The sequence below is a fragment of the Chenopodium quinoa genome, unplaced genomic scaffold (genome assembly GCF_001683475.1).
Source record: "Chenopodium quinoa cultivar QQ74 unplaced genomic scaffold, ASM168347v1, whole genome shotgun sequence".
Classification (NCBI taxonomy): domain Eukaryota; kingdom Viridiplantae; phylum Streptophyta; class Magnoliopsida; order Caryophyllales; family Amaranthaceae; genus Chenopodium; species Chenopodium quinoa.
This window is the reverse complement of record NW_018743574.1, coordinates 7,668,692-7,687,017: the sequence shown is the minus strand read 5'-3', so window position 1 is coordinate 7,687,017 and position 18,326 is coordinate 7,668,692. Positions and strand designations below refer to the sequence as shown.

General features: G+C 31.3%; 1 protein-coding gene across 1 annotated transcript; it reads right to left on the bottom strand.

Moving 5' to 3' along the window:
- Nucleotides 1-3,275: 3,275 nt before the first annotated feature.
- Nucleotides 3,276-7,675, bottom strand: LOC110682464 (AP2-like ethylene-responsive transcription factor ANT). The gene is made up of 10 exons (XM_021858803.1): nt 7,427-7,675; nt 6,753-7,203; nt 5,932-6,595; nt 5,733-5,815; nt 5,540-5,548; nt 5,348-5,436; nt 5,181-5,254; nt 4,966-5,016; nt 4,805-4,881; nt 3,276-4,248 (listed from the first exon to the last, which is right to left on the bottom strand). Exons 2-10 carry the CDS (start codon nt 7,162-7,164, stop codon nt 3,617-3,619), a joined length of 2,091 nt encoding a protein of 696 aa, XP_021714495.1. The 5' UTR covers nt 7,165-7,203; nt 7,427-7,675; the 3' UTR covers nt 3,276-3,616.
- Between the last annotated feature and the right edge of the window lie 10,651 nt (nt 7,676-18,326).

The following is an 18,326-nucleotide window of genomic DNA, read 5'->3' as shown; positions in this document are numbered from 1 at the left end:
TTTTAGGTTTATAATAATACTTCCCCCTTTTGGGAGGAATTTTTCTCCCTCGAAAGAATGGGTTTCCGATCTCCTTTGAAAGACAAGGGTTTTTCGACCTCCTTCGAAAGACAAGGTTTATCTCCTCTTTTCGAGGGAGAAATTTCTTAGTTTTGAATCCATGGTAGCAGATCTAATGGATTGTCGTGAAATTATTTCGTTGGTGAAAAAGTTATCAAGTTTTCGAATACGAACAGATGAATTAGAAGGAAAACATCCTCACGGCTACAAAGGATCGTTAGATTGTCTTTCCAACAAGGCTGTAATTTTCAGTGATATAAGCGGGAGATGCTTCGCAGTGCAAGATCTACTCGACGATCGTAGTTTTTATGAAGGAATATTCTATTTGATTCAATATCTTATGTATTTGTTAACGTCGAATCTTTATTATACATGTCGTATGACTTTTAATTAATGAAATATTTTTGCTTTTCAAAAAAAAAATGTAAAACAATACGTTTTCTCATTACACAAGCCTCCAAAAGTCGTGCAATTTGAGAGGATAACAAACTAAACAAATCCAAATAAATTGATTGGCTGTTTTGGAGATATTTTGGACAAATTTCAATTTTCTTGTGTCTCCTGGGATGCTGATATGTAGATAAAAATTGAAGCACATACTGTATTAATCAACCCTTTTTCAATAAATGATTGGGGATTATTCACGGGTCTATTTGTTTTTTGTCCCAAATATCTTGTTTTCATTTTCAAAGATTTGGACCTGGTCCTATTTTGTTTAATTAGCACAGGTTGGGCCTCCTTCTAAATATTGGATCATACATAAGTCTTTGTCTCATTGAACCAATATATTGTTAAGTCCTTTTCGGTATTTTAGGATCCAGATATAAACGAAGATATCTTACTTTTTGTTTATTATCATGTTGACTAGTCCAAATTTCATATGGCAAAGAAAACTTCATTTCAAAATATAGCACCTTTTGTAATACATACTCCGTATATATTTATATATATATATATATTTTTTGTATTGATTCTAAGATTGAATATTAGTGAGTGAAAACTATGAGGATGATAAACATAAGAAGTCGTTTAGTTGACAGCCAAATACGAAATACATAAAATTTTAGGCAGTAAGTAAAACTTCATAGCCAACAGAATTATTTTACTTGATTTTTCCTACGTGTGTAGCTAACTAGTAACAAGTAACATCTTTTAGTTTCTTGGTTATATTAACAGCTAATGAACTTCGCTGCCTGACCCAGTAGGGTGAAAACGGGCCGAAGAGCTTAGTTCTGAGGCTTTAACAGTCTTGTATGTAAAACAATATTGCAATTGGGCCTAAAAGCGTTAATTTTATACTTTTGAACAATCAGTAAAAAAATCTGAACAATTGCAAATTTTAAACATGTAGTAAAAACATCTGAATATCGCAAATTTTGAACATTTAGTTAAAAAATTTGAACAACTGCAATGCATCATGCCTATACTTTTGAACATTTAGTAAAAGAAATCTGAACAATCAAGAATTTTGAACATTTAGTTAAAAAATCTGAACATCACAATTTTAAACATTTAGTGAAAAAATCTGAACAATCACAATGCACCATACCTATAATTTTGAACTTTTAGTAAAAAAATATGAACAATAAATTTTTTTGAACATTTAGTAAAAAAAATCTGAACAATCACAAATTTTGAATTATTACGAGTCAAACAAATCTGAACAATCACCATGGTGCACATAATACTAATTGGCCTAAATGTATAGCAACAAAAGAAAACAATTGGACCTTATGGGGTTATGGCAAATGTCAAGACAATAAAAAAATGAAAATGAAATTATAATACGAAGTATGAAGTATAGGCTACTTTCATAGTTTACGTAGTCAACAAGTGTTTTGATTAGTTGATAAGAGAGGAGTCAAGATAGAATCAACGCAAACATTAGTCCGGAGTTTCCTTCCCTACATACCAACTTACAAGATGCCCCTCTTGCCTTGTATTGATCAACATGAGATGAGGTCCAAGCACAACACACCATACTCCATGAGTCTACTTTGGTAAAGATTGTACCTATTTGGCTCAATGCCAAGTTCTTCACAATCTAAGAGACCACATTACATATAGGGGGAAAAAAGAAACGATGAAATAGAAAAGTAAACATGCACAACTTTTTTATAAATTCTCTAGTGAAGCTTTGTATTAATTAAGACTTATTACTTTAACTTATAGATTAGGTTCTTACACGATCTTGGGCTTTTATACTGTATCTATACCTGAAGTAAAGAGTTTCCGTATGAGTTTATTATGACATTAAGTAATCTTTTACGAGTAGTTTTTTTTTGTACTTTGACCTCATTTTGATATTATAGGAAGTAAAAATTTTCACGATAACTTTTTTAAGAAAATGCACATGTATTTTTAAAAATAATTTCTACTAATTCGCAAGAATAGGTAATAAAATCACCTCATTTTGATGTTATAATGACTTTTATAAGATTTTGCTCTAACATGCATTTTTAAAATATGGAGTATTTTCAACAAAATAATGTGAAAAACTTGAGCCTTAAGATGAAGCTATCGAGGTTCTAAATGAACTACTCATTGAGTTGCTAGCAGTCTTACAGATTTATGCATCAAATTAAGGAAACAATCTAATTCTTCTCAAGATTTTTACAAGATTTATTTACACCTTTTTATACTTCTTTTTCTGTGTAAAACACACACATATAAAGATTACAATATTACATTTACATGCATCAAGTCACGCTTATACAAAGTTACAAAAATCTTGTCGTTTATCCTAGTTAATGGATTATCAGGAAGAAAGAGTTTTGATATGAAAAAATACTGAAAATGGCAAAAATGTTAGTTCCCAAGATTACAAAGATGAAAGTAAAAAATGACAGGAAAACTGGCAGATATACATAACATCTAATCACAAAATTGGTCATTTGGGAATCTTTATTTTTTGAATCATAGGGAATGACATGTCTGTTACCTTTGAAGAAAGCAAAGTGTTTTAAAGATAAAGAGAAAAAATATGTAATCATGATGTCCATATAAGAGGGGAAAATAAAGGATCTAACTAAAATTTAATTTCCCTTTTTTTTTTTTGGGTTAGTCAAAAAGTGTTTACAAAAAAAATATCATAGTCAAAAAAACAAATTTTATGCATAATTTGGTCATGTACTTAGGTAAAATGAAAGCTATATTATGCTATGTAATGATGAATTTATGTCCCCTTTGTCAAATTTCATTTCATAGAATTTCAATGATAACCTGTAAAGGCTTAAAATGCTTTCTTCTTTCCTTACTGTTACTTTCAGTTTTTGATCAAAAGATCTACATAAAATTAATTAACCTTACATCCAAATAAAAACCATGAAATAAATTTAACCCACATTAGCCTTAATTACTACTCCATACAAATAAATACTAGTACTACTACTACTACGAATCTAATGACCGTGATCAATACCCAAAAACTAACAATGTTACCTAGTCGTGGTACGGGTATGGGAACGCAAATTGTACCACTGTACCAATTCACACCTATAGGATTATAATCCGCGGGAATCAGAAATACAGGTAACACTAGCAAAACACGAGTAACTTAGTGTAAATCTGCCCAAGCGGCGAAAACTGGAATTTGAGAGAGTGAAATGGAAGGGGCCCTAAGCTCGACGGGTTGGTTGATCCAAGTGCCAATGTTTGCTGCAGGATTAGCAAACAATTTGGTTGCTGAAGGTGGCATTGTGAAGGCCAAAGGCAAGCTGCTGTTTGTATTCTTCTCAGGACTCTCTTCTCTTGAGCTGCTCAAGCTAGTAACCAATGATGACGTGTTAGAGTAATGGGTCCCACCACCAATGTCTTGTTGGGCTGACCCCAGCATTGTGCCATTGGCTTGGGCTGAGCCCATTCCCATTGAGGCCTGCTCAATCTGTTGCTGTTGCTGCTGCTGCTGCTGTTGCTGATGTTGTTGCTGTTCCTGAGAGGAATGGTATAGGACGATTTTCCAATCAGGCTTCTCTCGTTCCTCCTCGTTTACGTTCTTTTCTGGTGCCGGTGGTGGTGGCAGTGGTAGTGGATCCTTGGTTCGCCTAGCTAGCTCGCTAGCTAACAGGGTACTACTAGCCATGATACGGTCTACGTCGTACCTAGCTATGTCAAAGTTGGTCACAGCATTAGTCCCTCTGAATTTAATTGCTGCAATGTCATACGCCTCGGCCGCTTCCTCTTGAGTACCTAAGTAAATAAAAAGGAGTCAAACTCAATACTCATAATCAAAGCAACAAGTTGATCCACTTAAAAAACAAAAAACAGAATTTTTTAGTACTAAACAAAAGAGTTTCTTTTAGAAAAGAAAAGAAAAAAGGATCAACTTAAATTCTTGTATGATGATCTTTGCTTTTTAAGAAAATAAAGTGAAAGAATGTTGAGAAGGCAACAACAGAAAAAAGGATTGATTTAAAGATATTCTCTTACGAACAGCCTGATCAAAAGACCCATTTAATAGTAGTAATACTTGCGCAAGTATTATTATGATCATATCACCAGTGTCCAAAAAGATGATATACACTTATTTAGTGGATTTAAAGGATGGCTTTTTTCTAGATCATAAAGAATTGAAGTCCCTTTAATATTATTATTATGATTACTTGCTCATCAAAGATTCTACACCACAAAACACGTGAAAAATAATTAATGATTTAGATTTAAGTTTTAACCAACTGTTAGATTATGCTAACTAGCTAGCTAAAAATTGGGTGTAAATTGATTTTGGATTAGAGAAAAAACTCACTGAATGTTCCCAAGTATAAGTCTTTGTTCCCGGCTACTCGCCCGATTCGTGCTTGCCATCTTCCATGCTGATGATGCCTGAAATACAAGCAATCAAATTAGTGTGATACATTTGCACTAAATGTGGTTGCATTGTTTATAAACTAGGACTAATCATTTTACCTTGTAACTCCTCTATAGATTGATGCACCCCTTGAAAAACCACTGCTTTTCCTGCAGTAAACACATAACATTACCATATAATTAATTGTTGACCTAAGATATAATTAAAATGAATATATGATCGCAAAAAACATTATATAATTATAAAATCAGTGCATTTTAAATCAAAATTAAACAAGAAGTAAAAAATAGAAGGTAATTAAATGGTGTAGTACCTTCTAAGATGAGCAACAAATTCTTGCCTAGTCATGTTCTTCATGTCTTCAAGTTGTTGTTGGTAATTGTCCAACTGTTTTTTTAGTAACAATTTAAAACCAAACATTTCAGAAAACAGGAAATATTGGTCTACTTTGAAACAAACAATAATAAAATAAATGATTACCGGAAAATTGATATGAGTAGAGGACCCCCAATACTTGAGTGCAGCCATATCATATGCTCTTGCTGCCTTCTCTTCTGTATCATATCCTCCTATAATTGTCCATTTTATTATTAGAATTTTCTTTATTTCAAACATCAAGACAAAATTTAAATAGAAAAAAAAAAAACAAGAAAATATTCCTGCAAGACTTACCTAGATATACTGCAAAATTTGACATCCAGGCCACCACAACGAAATTGAAAAAAAAAAAGAAAAAAAAAAGTTAGTTATAGAATGATAAAATTTACTATTTATGCTCGGGTTTAGTTGTCATGTAACGATTTGAAATTACACTATGAACGTGACAAAAAAAAAAGATAAGGGTTAGGTATGAATTAAGACTAACCTTGCCTTCCTTTTCTACTTTGGCCTTCTTTCTTGCAACTGTTGTCCCACAAGTGAGCTTCATATCTTCCTGTCCATCTATGCCTGTTCATCAAATCATATCACATTACTAATCATTTTAAAACCATACTCTAAATAAAAATAAATGTAACATAAATAAAAACACAAAAAAATTAAAAAGATTATATTAATTATTATACCTAGTAACACCTCTATATTGTGAAGTTCTTTGGCCAAAAGTATCCAAAGATTTACGATGAACAATTTGCTTAGTATTATGTTCAATTCTCTCTCCTCCTCTTTTCCGACTAATCTCAATCCCTAAACACGACGACTCAGCTCCCATGGGTGTGACATTGGTGGGTGTAATCTGATGTTGTTGTTGGTGGGACCCACTAACACAGCTGGACTGGGACCCTGGGCTCATTGACAAGCTCAGTGATTGCAAATCAGCATAACCTATCCCACCCATAGGCCCAGCACTAGGCCCATTAGCAGGCCCACCATTACTACTGACACTCACAGTTTGATCTCCACCGTTGATTTGATTTTGATGATGATGATCAGCATCAACCGATCCCATACACCCAATGTAGCTCCGTTGTACCCAATTCCTTAACCCAGCTGATATTTCTGTTTCTCCTCCCATTGTTGGTGGTTGTGTGAGTTGATGATCTCCTACTATTTGAGGGTAAAATGGGTATTGTTGCACGTGCACAACCTCTTGTTGTTGTTGTTGCTGATGATGCTCGTAATGATGATGATCGCCGCCGAAGAAATCCTCAAGTTTCGGTGTTGCATTATTGTTTGTTGTGGTAGAGCTGGTTGTAGTAGAGCAATTCCCTATTGCAGCTTGCACCATTCCTTTTCACATTCAAAGTCAAAATTAGATAAATAAATAAAATACGGAATTTACTTGTCTTATTTTGTTTTAAATTACACTATCAACGTGACTATTAATTAATAATTTCGGAACATGCAAGAAAACAAAGAGTAAAAGATAAGTGAGAGTATATGATACCTTGAGGGAGGCAGAGGGAGCCATCAGATTTGAGAGGCATGAGAGAGAAAGGATGAGAGTATAACAAATTATGATTATGATGATGATTACTGCTATGATTATTGTTATTATCATGCAGTTGATGAAGATCACTGTTTTCACCTCCATAATAATTACCAGTGTAAATATTGTTGTTGTTTGGTTGGTAAAGCTGATGGGAAGGGAATAAACTGTTTAAGGTAGCAAGTGAACTTGAAACTGAACTTGTACTACTAGGATTTTGATGTTGCTGCTGTTGTTGGTGGTGTTGTTGAGTCATGTTGTTCATCTGAGGAGAAAGAGAGAAACCTAGTAACCAACCATTGTTGTTGTTGTTGGTGGTGTTGTTGGGGTTGCAGCTACTTCCATCATCACTGTTGTTGATTGACTTCATGATAAATAAACTAGGTTGTTGTATGATTGTTAAATTGTTCTACTCAAGGAAAAAAAAAAAAAACCAATTCAATCATTGACCAAAATATAAAAACTAATGATATGATAATAATAATAAAAATAATCAAGTAAAAATTAATGGATAATCAATCCCTAGAGAGAGAGGTAAGAAAAGGACTTAAAAAGTGAAAGAAAAATGAAATGAAGCAAAAAGAATGAAAATATAAGTAGAGATAGTGTTGGAGAAGAGAGGCAATGAAAACCTTCTTGTTGCTGCAACAAACTTCATTTAGGGATCTGTGTTTGAGAAAGACATTTCTTCTTTCTTTCTTTCTTTCAATTCTTATATTTTCTCTCTCTTAATTCTTTTCTTTCCTTCTTTCAACTTTGGCTTTATCTCCTCTTCCCCGCGCCCTTCTCTTATTCACAAATTTTCCTTTTTTTTAAAAAAAAAAATTATTTTAAGTTGCTACTTTCATTAAGAAGAGACCTGGTGGATTAGGCTGCAACTTTTTACTACAAATGAGTAAAACGATTAAATACAATATAAAGTGCCATAAATAGTAAAGTGTATTTAGTGGTACTTGTCTACTCAATCTATGGGATAGATTTTTCGTTTTCCATAAAGAAATCTTTTTTCTCTATATTTTTTCTTGATTAAGATCATTGAATCCCACACTCGTTTATTATTTTTCCTCTATAAAACCTTACACAAATAGTTACAAACAAATAAACTGAGACGAATTGAGGGTAGTAGTATAAATTTGGTACATTTTTAAACAAAATATGCGTGTCATAGAACAAGCTTAAATGGACAAACTAATAGAAAGTTGTAACAAACAAAAGAGGACAGAAAAAGTATACATGAATCCATTAATTAAAAAATTAATAGATATAGGTACAATTCTACGAGTATATATCACTAGATTTGATATAATGATAGTGAAAATGACATGGAATAGGGTGTTAGATCTCCTTTTTGTTCCTTTACCCTGTTGCTTTGTCATCAATTTTGACTGGCCATAAGGACGGACTGGTGCTGTGCTATGAATTTAACATTAACATTAACATTATACTACGAGAGTATACAGTATGAAGGAGTACACAATAAGTTATACCTAAGCTTGGCATGCATGCTTTTTTCTGGACTTAATATAATTTTTTTGATTTTTAACAGTATTAGGGTAACTTATCCGTGTTGCATTACGTTTTACAAACTATGTTTGCCTATTTTTAGAAAGTTTATCACTTGTAAATTTTGCAATTGGATTTTTGGGTTAAACTATGTATCATTTGCATTTATGTAACCTTTTGAGGTGTAGGTGTTAGATCTTCGTCTTAAACTTTACCCAAGATATAATAATCTCATCGAGAATATGGCCATCATACTGTACTTGTAGTCTTGTACAGTACTCATCTTATTTATCATAGAGTACGGAGTACAATGTATCATAACTGGTTAAATTTTACTTATTACGTACTCTCTTTATTTTACAATAATGCATGGTTACACTTTAATTTACTCTTTGAGGTTAAAGTTCAAGTTCCACTGATATCAATATAATGAAAATATCATGTGAAAAACTTGTTACATTAAGAACTTAACTTAACTTATTAAAGTTGAACTGAACTAAAATAAAAATAAGATGAAGAGACTAAGGGTCTGTTCTCATTGACTGAACTGAACTGAATTGAATATTTTATAAGAGAAGGAAATTAAGAGCTGAACTGAACTGAGTTGAATTGAACTGAACTGAATTTCAACTTAAGAGAACAGGCCCTAAGCCCTTATTGTGCGTATGCATTTCATCAATTAAAACCAGGTAAATCAAGACCTCGTTGGTAGACCAAGCTAAATTATATACATGCATGTTATTTAGGTCAATTTCAACTTTAAACTTGAAAATTAGTGTAGGATTGACTTTAGGCCAGGTACTTGTATTTGTAGAGAATATTCCATGTTGGTATAAAATCTTTTATTAAAACGTACAATAACCAAAATCTTTTAATCATGTCACCAATTTTAAATCTAATGTTTGTATTATACAATTAAAAAAATGCATGCATGTTGTAATAATAATAAAGAAAAATGATGACTTGTAAAAACTGAAAAAAATGTTCGTTGAAAAAAAAAAAAGATTGAAGAAGAAGAAAGATAGATAGGTATGTAGAGTGAGTAGTGAAAGCTAGGTAAAGAAATACAAGTTCCAAGCAAAAAATGGTGACGGTTGGCGTTGTGAGGCAGCTTTATGCAGGCGATTATTCAGATGAGATTAAAGTACTACTACAATAAGAGAGAGAACGAGATAATAAGAGAGTTGTAGTGCATATTAGCTGGTTCGTCATTGTATACAACAGTATTTTCACGGGCTAAGCCTCTTAACTGTCTAATTCTAATATATCCCCCCACCCCGACCGTCGTTTTTAACGAGTCATTTCACACCCAGCTAAGCTATTTTTTCCAAAAAAAAAAGAGTTTTGACTTATGTTTCATTTCAATTCTATAGGTCTGGTTCTTGTTATCAATGCTAACAAGACTTTCTATATCCTATGCATTATTACAATATTATTACGGAGTATTTTCCACAATATGGACTACAAATTCCATTCCTTTTCATACCATGACAGTTTTGTACAGAGTATATATGGTTTGGATAAAAAAAAAAAAACTCTAATCACATTTATTAGCTCTTTATACATACCATGACAAGTATGTTTTTACTTTTATTATTAATCATTATGAAGTACAATGTACTTTTTTTTTTTTTTTTTTTTTTTTGATGTTTAGAGACCAACAAGGGATCATTATGAAGTATAATGTACAAGTACCTTATTTTTTGATGTTTAGAAAGTAACAAGGGCGGGTGTGATGAGAATTGTTTTCGGAATTTACCTGAAATCGGGAAAAAGCCAGCTCTATTCAACTAACATGGGAATTCTATGCCTATGAAGATGGTATTTCAAAATCGATCTTATATTATACAAAAATAATACTCGTAGTACGTAGTAGGCTAGATATATTAGCTAAACTCTTTCTAGCGGAGTAATTAAATCTAATATAATTATATACTGTAAACATTCCTCACGTCAAAAAAGAACTTTCACTGACGAACTGTAGTATACAAGTTTACTTTAACAACAATTTCAGATCACATTATTGCAACTAAGTCTGCTATCTAATCTATGCTTCCACTACAGGCAAATTAATTAAAGAAAATTAGCGTTAAGTAACATATTATCCACGGTAAGATAAGACATCAATAACTTTAGTGGGACTTTTAACTCAAAATTACTCATAAAGTCAAAATCTAAGGCGATTATTCAATAGTAGTAAATAGTAATGTTCATGTACTAAAAAAAAAAAAATTGATATAATGCTGGAATTTGCTTTAATTTTGGCATTAATGGTTGTCCGCAACTACTTCCAGACCGAAAAGGTGACAAGTAGGTCCCTTTTATGAATCAAAAAAGAATGAGGAAGACAGCATTTCCAGATTTTGTTATATCATCATTTTTCATTATAAAGATGCAATTTGATTAATTACCTAGGCTTTTTTCTTTTCATATTGTATATTTCACTTATTTTTAGTAAGAATCAATTCAATTTGATAAGCTAATTATTGAAAAATAAAAACTTACTCCTTTCTTGATAAGTGTTATACTTTAATTGATACATCATTTAAAACAATTAAATTGACTTGAATAAAATAAGAGGTAAGCGAGGTAATTAAAGTATTAAAACAGAAAGGGAATATTTAATTAAGCTCAATTTGTAACTAAAATAAGATCAATTCAAAAGATCGATTATAAGGGTTAACTAGTTTCAACTAGTTAATTTTTATTTAGAAAAAACAAGGGTACCTAAACCTAAGTAAGTTTTCACTCTATATTAAAACCCCAACTAACACTAAAATATTTTAAGATGAACAAAACAAGCCTTGGGTTAGAGTTTTTGTTTATTATAAGTGACAATTGTACCACAAATCCTTAAAATAAACAAAAACTCTAATTAGAAAACTTGTTTTGATCTATACATATCCACTTGGTAGACTTGTTTGTTTGATTGATATAAAAAAAAAAAAAATTACATGGTAAGTTGTTATCATACATTCATACAACGTACTAGTATTAATTACTCCGTCCTAAGAGTATACCATAAAAATCTCACGTATCCTCAGGCCTCAGCTGAAACGTCTTTGCCAAACAGTGGAGTGTGGACCGTATATGCTAAGGCCTTTATATCTTGTAGGTTTAATTTTTTTACTGTTTCAGGGTAAAATTTGCATAAAGTATGTTTCAACTTGGAGAAAGAAGATAAAATTGGAGAACAATCCACTACTATGGCGTGCTACAATATGATCCAAGAGTCCTTTTTTTTTGTTCTCTTTTCTTTATTAAAGAGTAAAATATCAGATGACTTTTAACTATATCTTGCCATGTGTTAACAATACGGAGTAAGTGCCTAAGACATGTTTTTTTAGTAGCTCCTAAGATATGTTGGAAATGTCTTTTGTCCATTTATTAATTAAGTTTAATTGTATAGGAGAATAAAATCATCTCACAATAACTGATAACTTATATGGAGTATTAAGATCAAAATGGCGTATTCTATTTTATTACATTAATTTTAGCACATTAAAGTGTAACTACAGATGGCAATGGATCGGATTTGGATCGGGTGGAGCTTCACCCGCATCCATCCATTATCCTAATTGCTCCATCCACATCCATCCGTCATCCGCTTCACCCATCATCCATATTCGTTCGTCCATCATCCGCGGATGAAATGGGTGGAGCGGATGATAAATGGATGAGTACTAAAATGAAAAAAAAAAAAACTCAGATAAACTTTAATTTTTGGTTATTTATATAATAATTTTTTTAATTTATTAATAAAAAAGAAACAATAACAACATATTGTTTGAAAAATTAATTTGCAACAAAAAAAAGACAAGTAATTTTCTTGCACATTCTATATTTTATTAGTAAAAATCTTTGATTAAAAATTTAATATATGTTAAACGGATGGGTGGATGGTTAGCGGGTGAAAAAAATATCATCCACATCCGATCCGATCCATCATCCGCTTCATCCGTCACCCGCTTCTCATCCATTTAATTCGGGTTTTCGTCCATTTATTTTAAACGGGTGGAGCGGGTTAGTGGATATCCACTTAATATTGTCATCTCTAAGTGTAACATACTTTTATTAGGATTGTTTTTTTTGAACTTCTAACAGAGTTTAGTAAATTTTAGCAGAGCAAATTTTAGCGGAATAGAGCAACTAATTTTATACTTAGTAAAGCGGATAGAGTAAACTACAACAGCTCAAAAGAAGATGACCTAATTCTTTTAATTTATCAATGTTGATCTTGATAATATATTAATGTGCACCACTCTAAATTGAGACTTTGTCCCCACCTCTTAGCTCAACAAGGAAAATAAAATACTTATGAAGATTCTATAACTAATTTTAATAAACTTGTCTTCAAGGGTGTAAAAGTAGAGTGGAACTATGATAATTAGTTTTTTAAGTTTTAGATCACAAGCAATTTAAGCACTGGTTGTTTTATGTCAAGCTCAACTATGTTGGTCTAAGCCTTTTTAGATACTAATTGGAGAACGTGATGAACTTATTTAATTTAAACTTTAAAATACTTCTTAAGAATCTTTTTTTGACGAGGTTATCTTTTGGACCAATAACTATAATATTAATCCATCTTGATGTTTTAGTAGTTTCAATGTAATATTCAAACATAGAATTTTTATGAAGAAAATGTAACATATTAAAATTCCACATAATTACAATTTTCCCCTTATACTTGAGGGAGGATTAATTATATATGTAGAAGGAGAAATAAAGAACATATTTATAATACTAATAATATTTTACATATCATATTTATTAATACCATATCTTACCAATCATGTGTTTGTGACTATGCATGCATGATGTTTGCCCTAAATTTAAATATGATGAATCATTGGCACATTGAACTTGTCAAAAATGCCATTAATCTATTAATTTGCCAACATATCTTAGTCATTTCTTCTTCGAAACACTAATTTATGATTAGTTACATAAGTGATGGTTAAATTGGAACCGAAAGATTTAGTTAAACCAAGACTCAAGTTAACTGGGGGATCATCAAAGTATGAATATGCATGCAATAATGCATTAGGAATGTATGTAAGTGCATGGAGACAGATATTCTCATAGCAATGATTTAGTTTGAAAAAGGAGACAAGAAATAGTTAAGAGAAGTAGAAATAATGAGCAAAAAACTCTCATATAATTGCAATTGATGGGGGCCAAAAGTGATAGATTTTGGAGGAGACCACTTTTGATTGTGGTAATCATAAGCTACCACCAACACCATTACATTACGAGTACAACTTAGGTAAGTGCCCTTATACTGTCTATCTACATATTCTTTTTTATTTTAATTCTAATAAAGGGAGCTTTTTTTTTTTTTTTTTTTTTTTTTTTTTTTTTTTTTTTATTGATTGAAAAAGAAAAAGAGAAAGAAAAACTTTAATTCATGCACATTTTTAGTTGCCCACTCCCTTTCACTTTCGATCACCATCGTACCCCAACTTTTGTGGAGAGCTAACAGCAATTTGGAATTTCCATTCCCTCTTTTTTCCCCTATTTGTCGTCTTTTCCAAAATTTCTAGACAAACAAAAAATTAAATTATATGATCACAACTAAATTGTTGTGTACCAATTCTTTTTTTTTTCTTTTTTTTTTATTTTTTATTTTTTATAAAACACCTAAAGATGGATCATAAGGATAAAAAGATGTCATTTATCCGTTTCTCAATACTCTAGTCTATACGTAATACTTGTACTACATTCTAGTCTTTAATCTTTATGGTTAATGATGTTGTTAATAATTTAATAATGTATAAAGCAAAATCTAGTACCGTATTTTTTATTAGAAAATGGAATAAAGTTTTGTTAGTATTAGTTGATTATGTCAATTGGTTTGATAATCTGATTATATAAGCTGATTTGTTTAAGTGGCTGTATTAAAATGTTTGACAAATTAGTTTTTTTGGATACTAAACCTTTGATATACACTCAAATACTCAATAAACTAAAAAAATCTCCAAAATTTTCTTTTTTAAAATATCAACTAAAGAAAAATTCCACCTTGATGATGACATATTCGTCAATGAGAGGCTTGTCTTTAATGGATGAAATAGGGTCAGCTCAAATAGTCACACGTCTTTACATTAGTAACAACACTGTGTCACTTCCTTCTCATAATTTTCTTATCCATTTTTGTATCTAAAGTTTATTTTTCAAAAAAAAAAAAAAAAAAAAAAAAGGACATCCATAATTCAACAAAAATGCAGAGATTGATGACCCTACGTCATGAAATTAAATTGACCCTGCAAAGGTTGCATTGCATTGCTTGAAAGTCAGACTTTCAAATCGAAACAGATAAAAATGCATTCAATCAAGCTTAAACAAATACGGTGTACATTATTATGATGGAATAGAATTTCCACTGTTCATTAAATGAACCCCTCTTTTTACAACATACTCCTTTATTATTACAGCGTGGTGCCAATTTATGTTACATGAAACTTCACATTATGTACACCTATCTCTATCTCCTATGACCAATTATTTGTTTATAAGATGAACAAATTACTTGTTTGGAATAATGAGCAACAATGTGGTCCATGTACATTATTTTATTAATGAGCTGATTTTTTTTTTTTTTTTATGGAATGTTAATCATTATTAATTTGTTTATTGATAGAGTAATTTCATACAAGTAAATGGTACTTGTATATACAAGTACATCAACACAAGTATACGTGTCTCAAAGTGAGTTAAATATCACAAGCATTTAAGCTTTGTTCTGTTAACCTCGTCTGAAATTTCTAATTTAATCCATATAAGGGTTCAAAAATGAATAAAACTTCAGTGACACTCGTAAGACTTTTTTTAAAAAAAATATAGAATGAACAAAATTACATGGAAAAGTACTTGGGAACGAAAGGAAAATGAGCACGTAAAATGTTAAGAGAATACGAGTCATCCGTAGTAGTATGGGAGTTAGAAGTGAAGCGTTTGAAAGCAGAAGATCCAAAACAAAATCTAAAGGAAGATATGGAGTGGTAAAACAAATTTAAGAAAAATTGAAGTCAAAAAACAAAACAAAAATAGAGAGTGAGAGCGACGTAAGAAACCCAGACATTTCAGACAACAGTCCAGGGGGTGCATGCAGACATTCATACATGACATGCAGTATGTTTGGGCCGGGTAAATGGGCCGGGCTAGAAGCATGCAAAGCAGCTTTAATTGAAGCAAAGCAGAAGAGAAGAAAGATGGATGTTTATAAAAAAAAATTACTGAAACGTCATCGTCTGAGGGTTGAAGGCAAAAACGCGGGTCATGTCATATTCACAATTCACAACTATCTTTTAAATTATACGAGTAAAGAGATTCTTTCGAGCAGATAAAATAAACCTCTGAGTCTGAGGGAGGTCTTGTGTTCTGATCTGCTGCATTATTAATAGAGTGTACGTACTATTAGCTCTGTTTCTTTGCTTTTTTCGTTTCTTTTGCCTTATTAGCTGCCGTTGCCGAGACATTTTCGTCTATTTTTGTCCATTCTTTGTTTAGGACTCGTATATATTTCCTCCGTTTATTTTTTTTATTATTGTATACGTAAATAGTATAGTTAAGTACGAATACATAATTTTTAAAAATGAGAGAAATAAAAATAAGCGGCATAGAGGGAAAGTCATAAATAAAAAGAAAAATAATTACAAAATAGTATGAAAATGTATTCTATACTTCAGGCCTGTTCACATTTACTGAACTGAAGTGAGCTGAAATGAATATTTTATGAGAGAGGAAAATTAAGAGCTGAACTGAACTGAATTGATTGAAGCTGAAATGAAATTAAGTAAATGTAAACAGACCCTTCATAGTAATTTAGAAATTATTTTACTCTTTGATAAAAATATGTCGCGATAAAAAAAATAAAAGAAATATTGGCTTTAATTCCATTGAACAAATTAATATAGCTGTGTAAATTATACTGTACTTCTTTTAGAGTTGTCTAGCCAACTTTTTTTTAATTACTCCATACCAAAGTCATACTTATCCTAATATTTACGGAGTGTCCACGTAATACAAAGTACTCCGTGATAATTACTCATAAGGTTAAACAACTACGACTACAAAGTGCCGTGGAAGTATTATACCGGAGTTGAGTAAGAACTTAAAACATTAAAACAAAACAACAAAGAAAGAACAAAATGTATGATCTACACAAATTTGGCTGTAGTTTAGGCAAAATGGTCAGACTAAAACAATAAATGGGGGGATCAGGCTAGATAGTAGTAGACTAGTAGGAACTGCATAGTTCATAGTAGTACTATATACTTGTTAGATTTTGTTATCACTAATTAAGAAACTGCTTTCCTTCAATTCTTATCTCTGTATAAAGCTTCCCCCCCCCCCCCCCCCTTATATATCTTTGTTTTTTCTAGCATGCTATACTGCATCTACTACTGCTCTATTGCTCAATGCTCATCTAATGTCAAATATAACACATTATCAATTTTATTTTATTTATTTTTTATGGAATGAATGTATCAATCTTCTCGTTATCTGTGCCTAATTTAACCTTTGTACTTAGGGATTGACTCATGCATTGACTTGTAAACAAAATCATTTTTGGTTTGTGATTTTTATGTTTTCCTTCATTCTATCTTATCTAATACAGTATCAAAGTTAGTGATTATGGAAATTAACACAACTAATTGTTACTTGGAGATCATATTGACAAATTCACGCACAATATTGTACGTATACATACTAATTGATGATCATTTTCGAGTATTTTATGATCGGAGATCAAAGACCATAACTTGTAGCACATACGAAGTAAAGTTTATAGGTTCTTATGAGCATCAACAATGGTGCAATTGTGTAGTGAGAGTTACCATGATCGATTTTCAATAGGATTTATCTTGTTGTCTTGTTTAAAACAGTTAAACTGATAAAGTTTATAAGTAGAGTGACGTACCTTTTAAGGGGAACAAAAATGCTTACATGCTCCCTAGCTATCATCTTCTCATCCTGCCAAGTGATTGTATGACAACCTTTTCCTTATTTCTTTTCTCATAAGGCTATTAAGAGCTAGGGCAAGGACATAAGAGGATGTATTCTGTATTAGCTAGCAAAATTAGCAAAAGAAGGAATAACAAAGTTGGATTCCTACATTCGATCAAGTTCAAAAAGTTATTTAACACATCCATCTTGAATATTAATTCAATAATCTAAGTTCTACCGGGAATTGAATACGAATCAAACTCACAAATGCTTAGACGTGGGATTGAATTTCGTACACTATAGTCGAAAAACATAGTACAATACACAATATTCTTGTAAGATAATCAACCATAATTTTAAATACTTTGATCCTTTAAGGGTCTGTTCTCTTACGTTGAAATTCAGTTCAGTTCAGCTCCTAATTTTTTTCTCTTATAAAATATTCAGTTCAGTTCAGTTCAGTTCAGCTCAGCTCAGCTCAGTTCAGCTCCTAATTTTTTTCTCTTATAAAATATTCAGTTCAGTTCAGTTCAGTTCAGCTCAGCTCAGCTCAGTTCAGTTCGGCTCCGCTCCTAATTTTCTTCTCTTATAAAATATTCAGTTCATCTGAGTTCAGTCAATGAGAACATACCCTAATTTTAATTTACAATTACACATTGTTTACAACAATGGGACAATCACATTTCTTGCTTTAATTGTTTAGATCATAGATAAAAATAAACATGTAATTACAATGTACCCTTATAAGATGCAAACTTACACATGAGCTAATTAGATAGGCCAAATAATTCGAGTATATACTCCATACATAATTTGCATATTATTTTCAAACATTCTGTTTCATTCCATTAGGATTCCAAACCAAAGGGGGTCCACGATTCTCACAAACATTGACTGCTGGTCACATCCAAATTCTAACTAGTATATCATATAAAGTTTATAATTATCACTAAACATAACTAATTGAATAAAAATAATAATAATAATAATAATAATAATAATAATAATAATAATAATAATAATAATAATAATAATAATAATAATAATAATAATAATAATAATAATAATAAAAAAAAGATA

Bases quoted from the DNA above. Each gene is read 5' to 3' on its own strand.
- LOC110682464 (XM_021858803.1), bottom strand. From the start codon at position 7,164: ATGAAGTCAATCAACAACAGTGATGATGGAAGTAGCTGCAACCCCAAC. The intron at 6,596-6,752 runs GTATCATATACT...GAATGTGAAAAG, and splicing joins CTCCCTCTGCCTCCCTCAAG to GAATGGTGCAAGCTGCAATA. The intron at 4,882-4,965 runs GTAAAATGATTA...CTTGTATTTCAG, and splicing joins ATCTATAGAGGAGTTACAAG to GCATCATCAGCATGGAAGAT.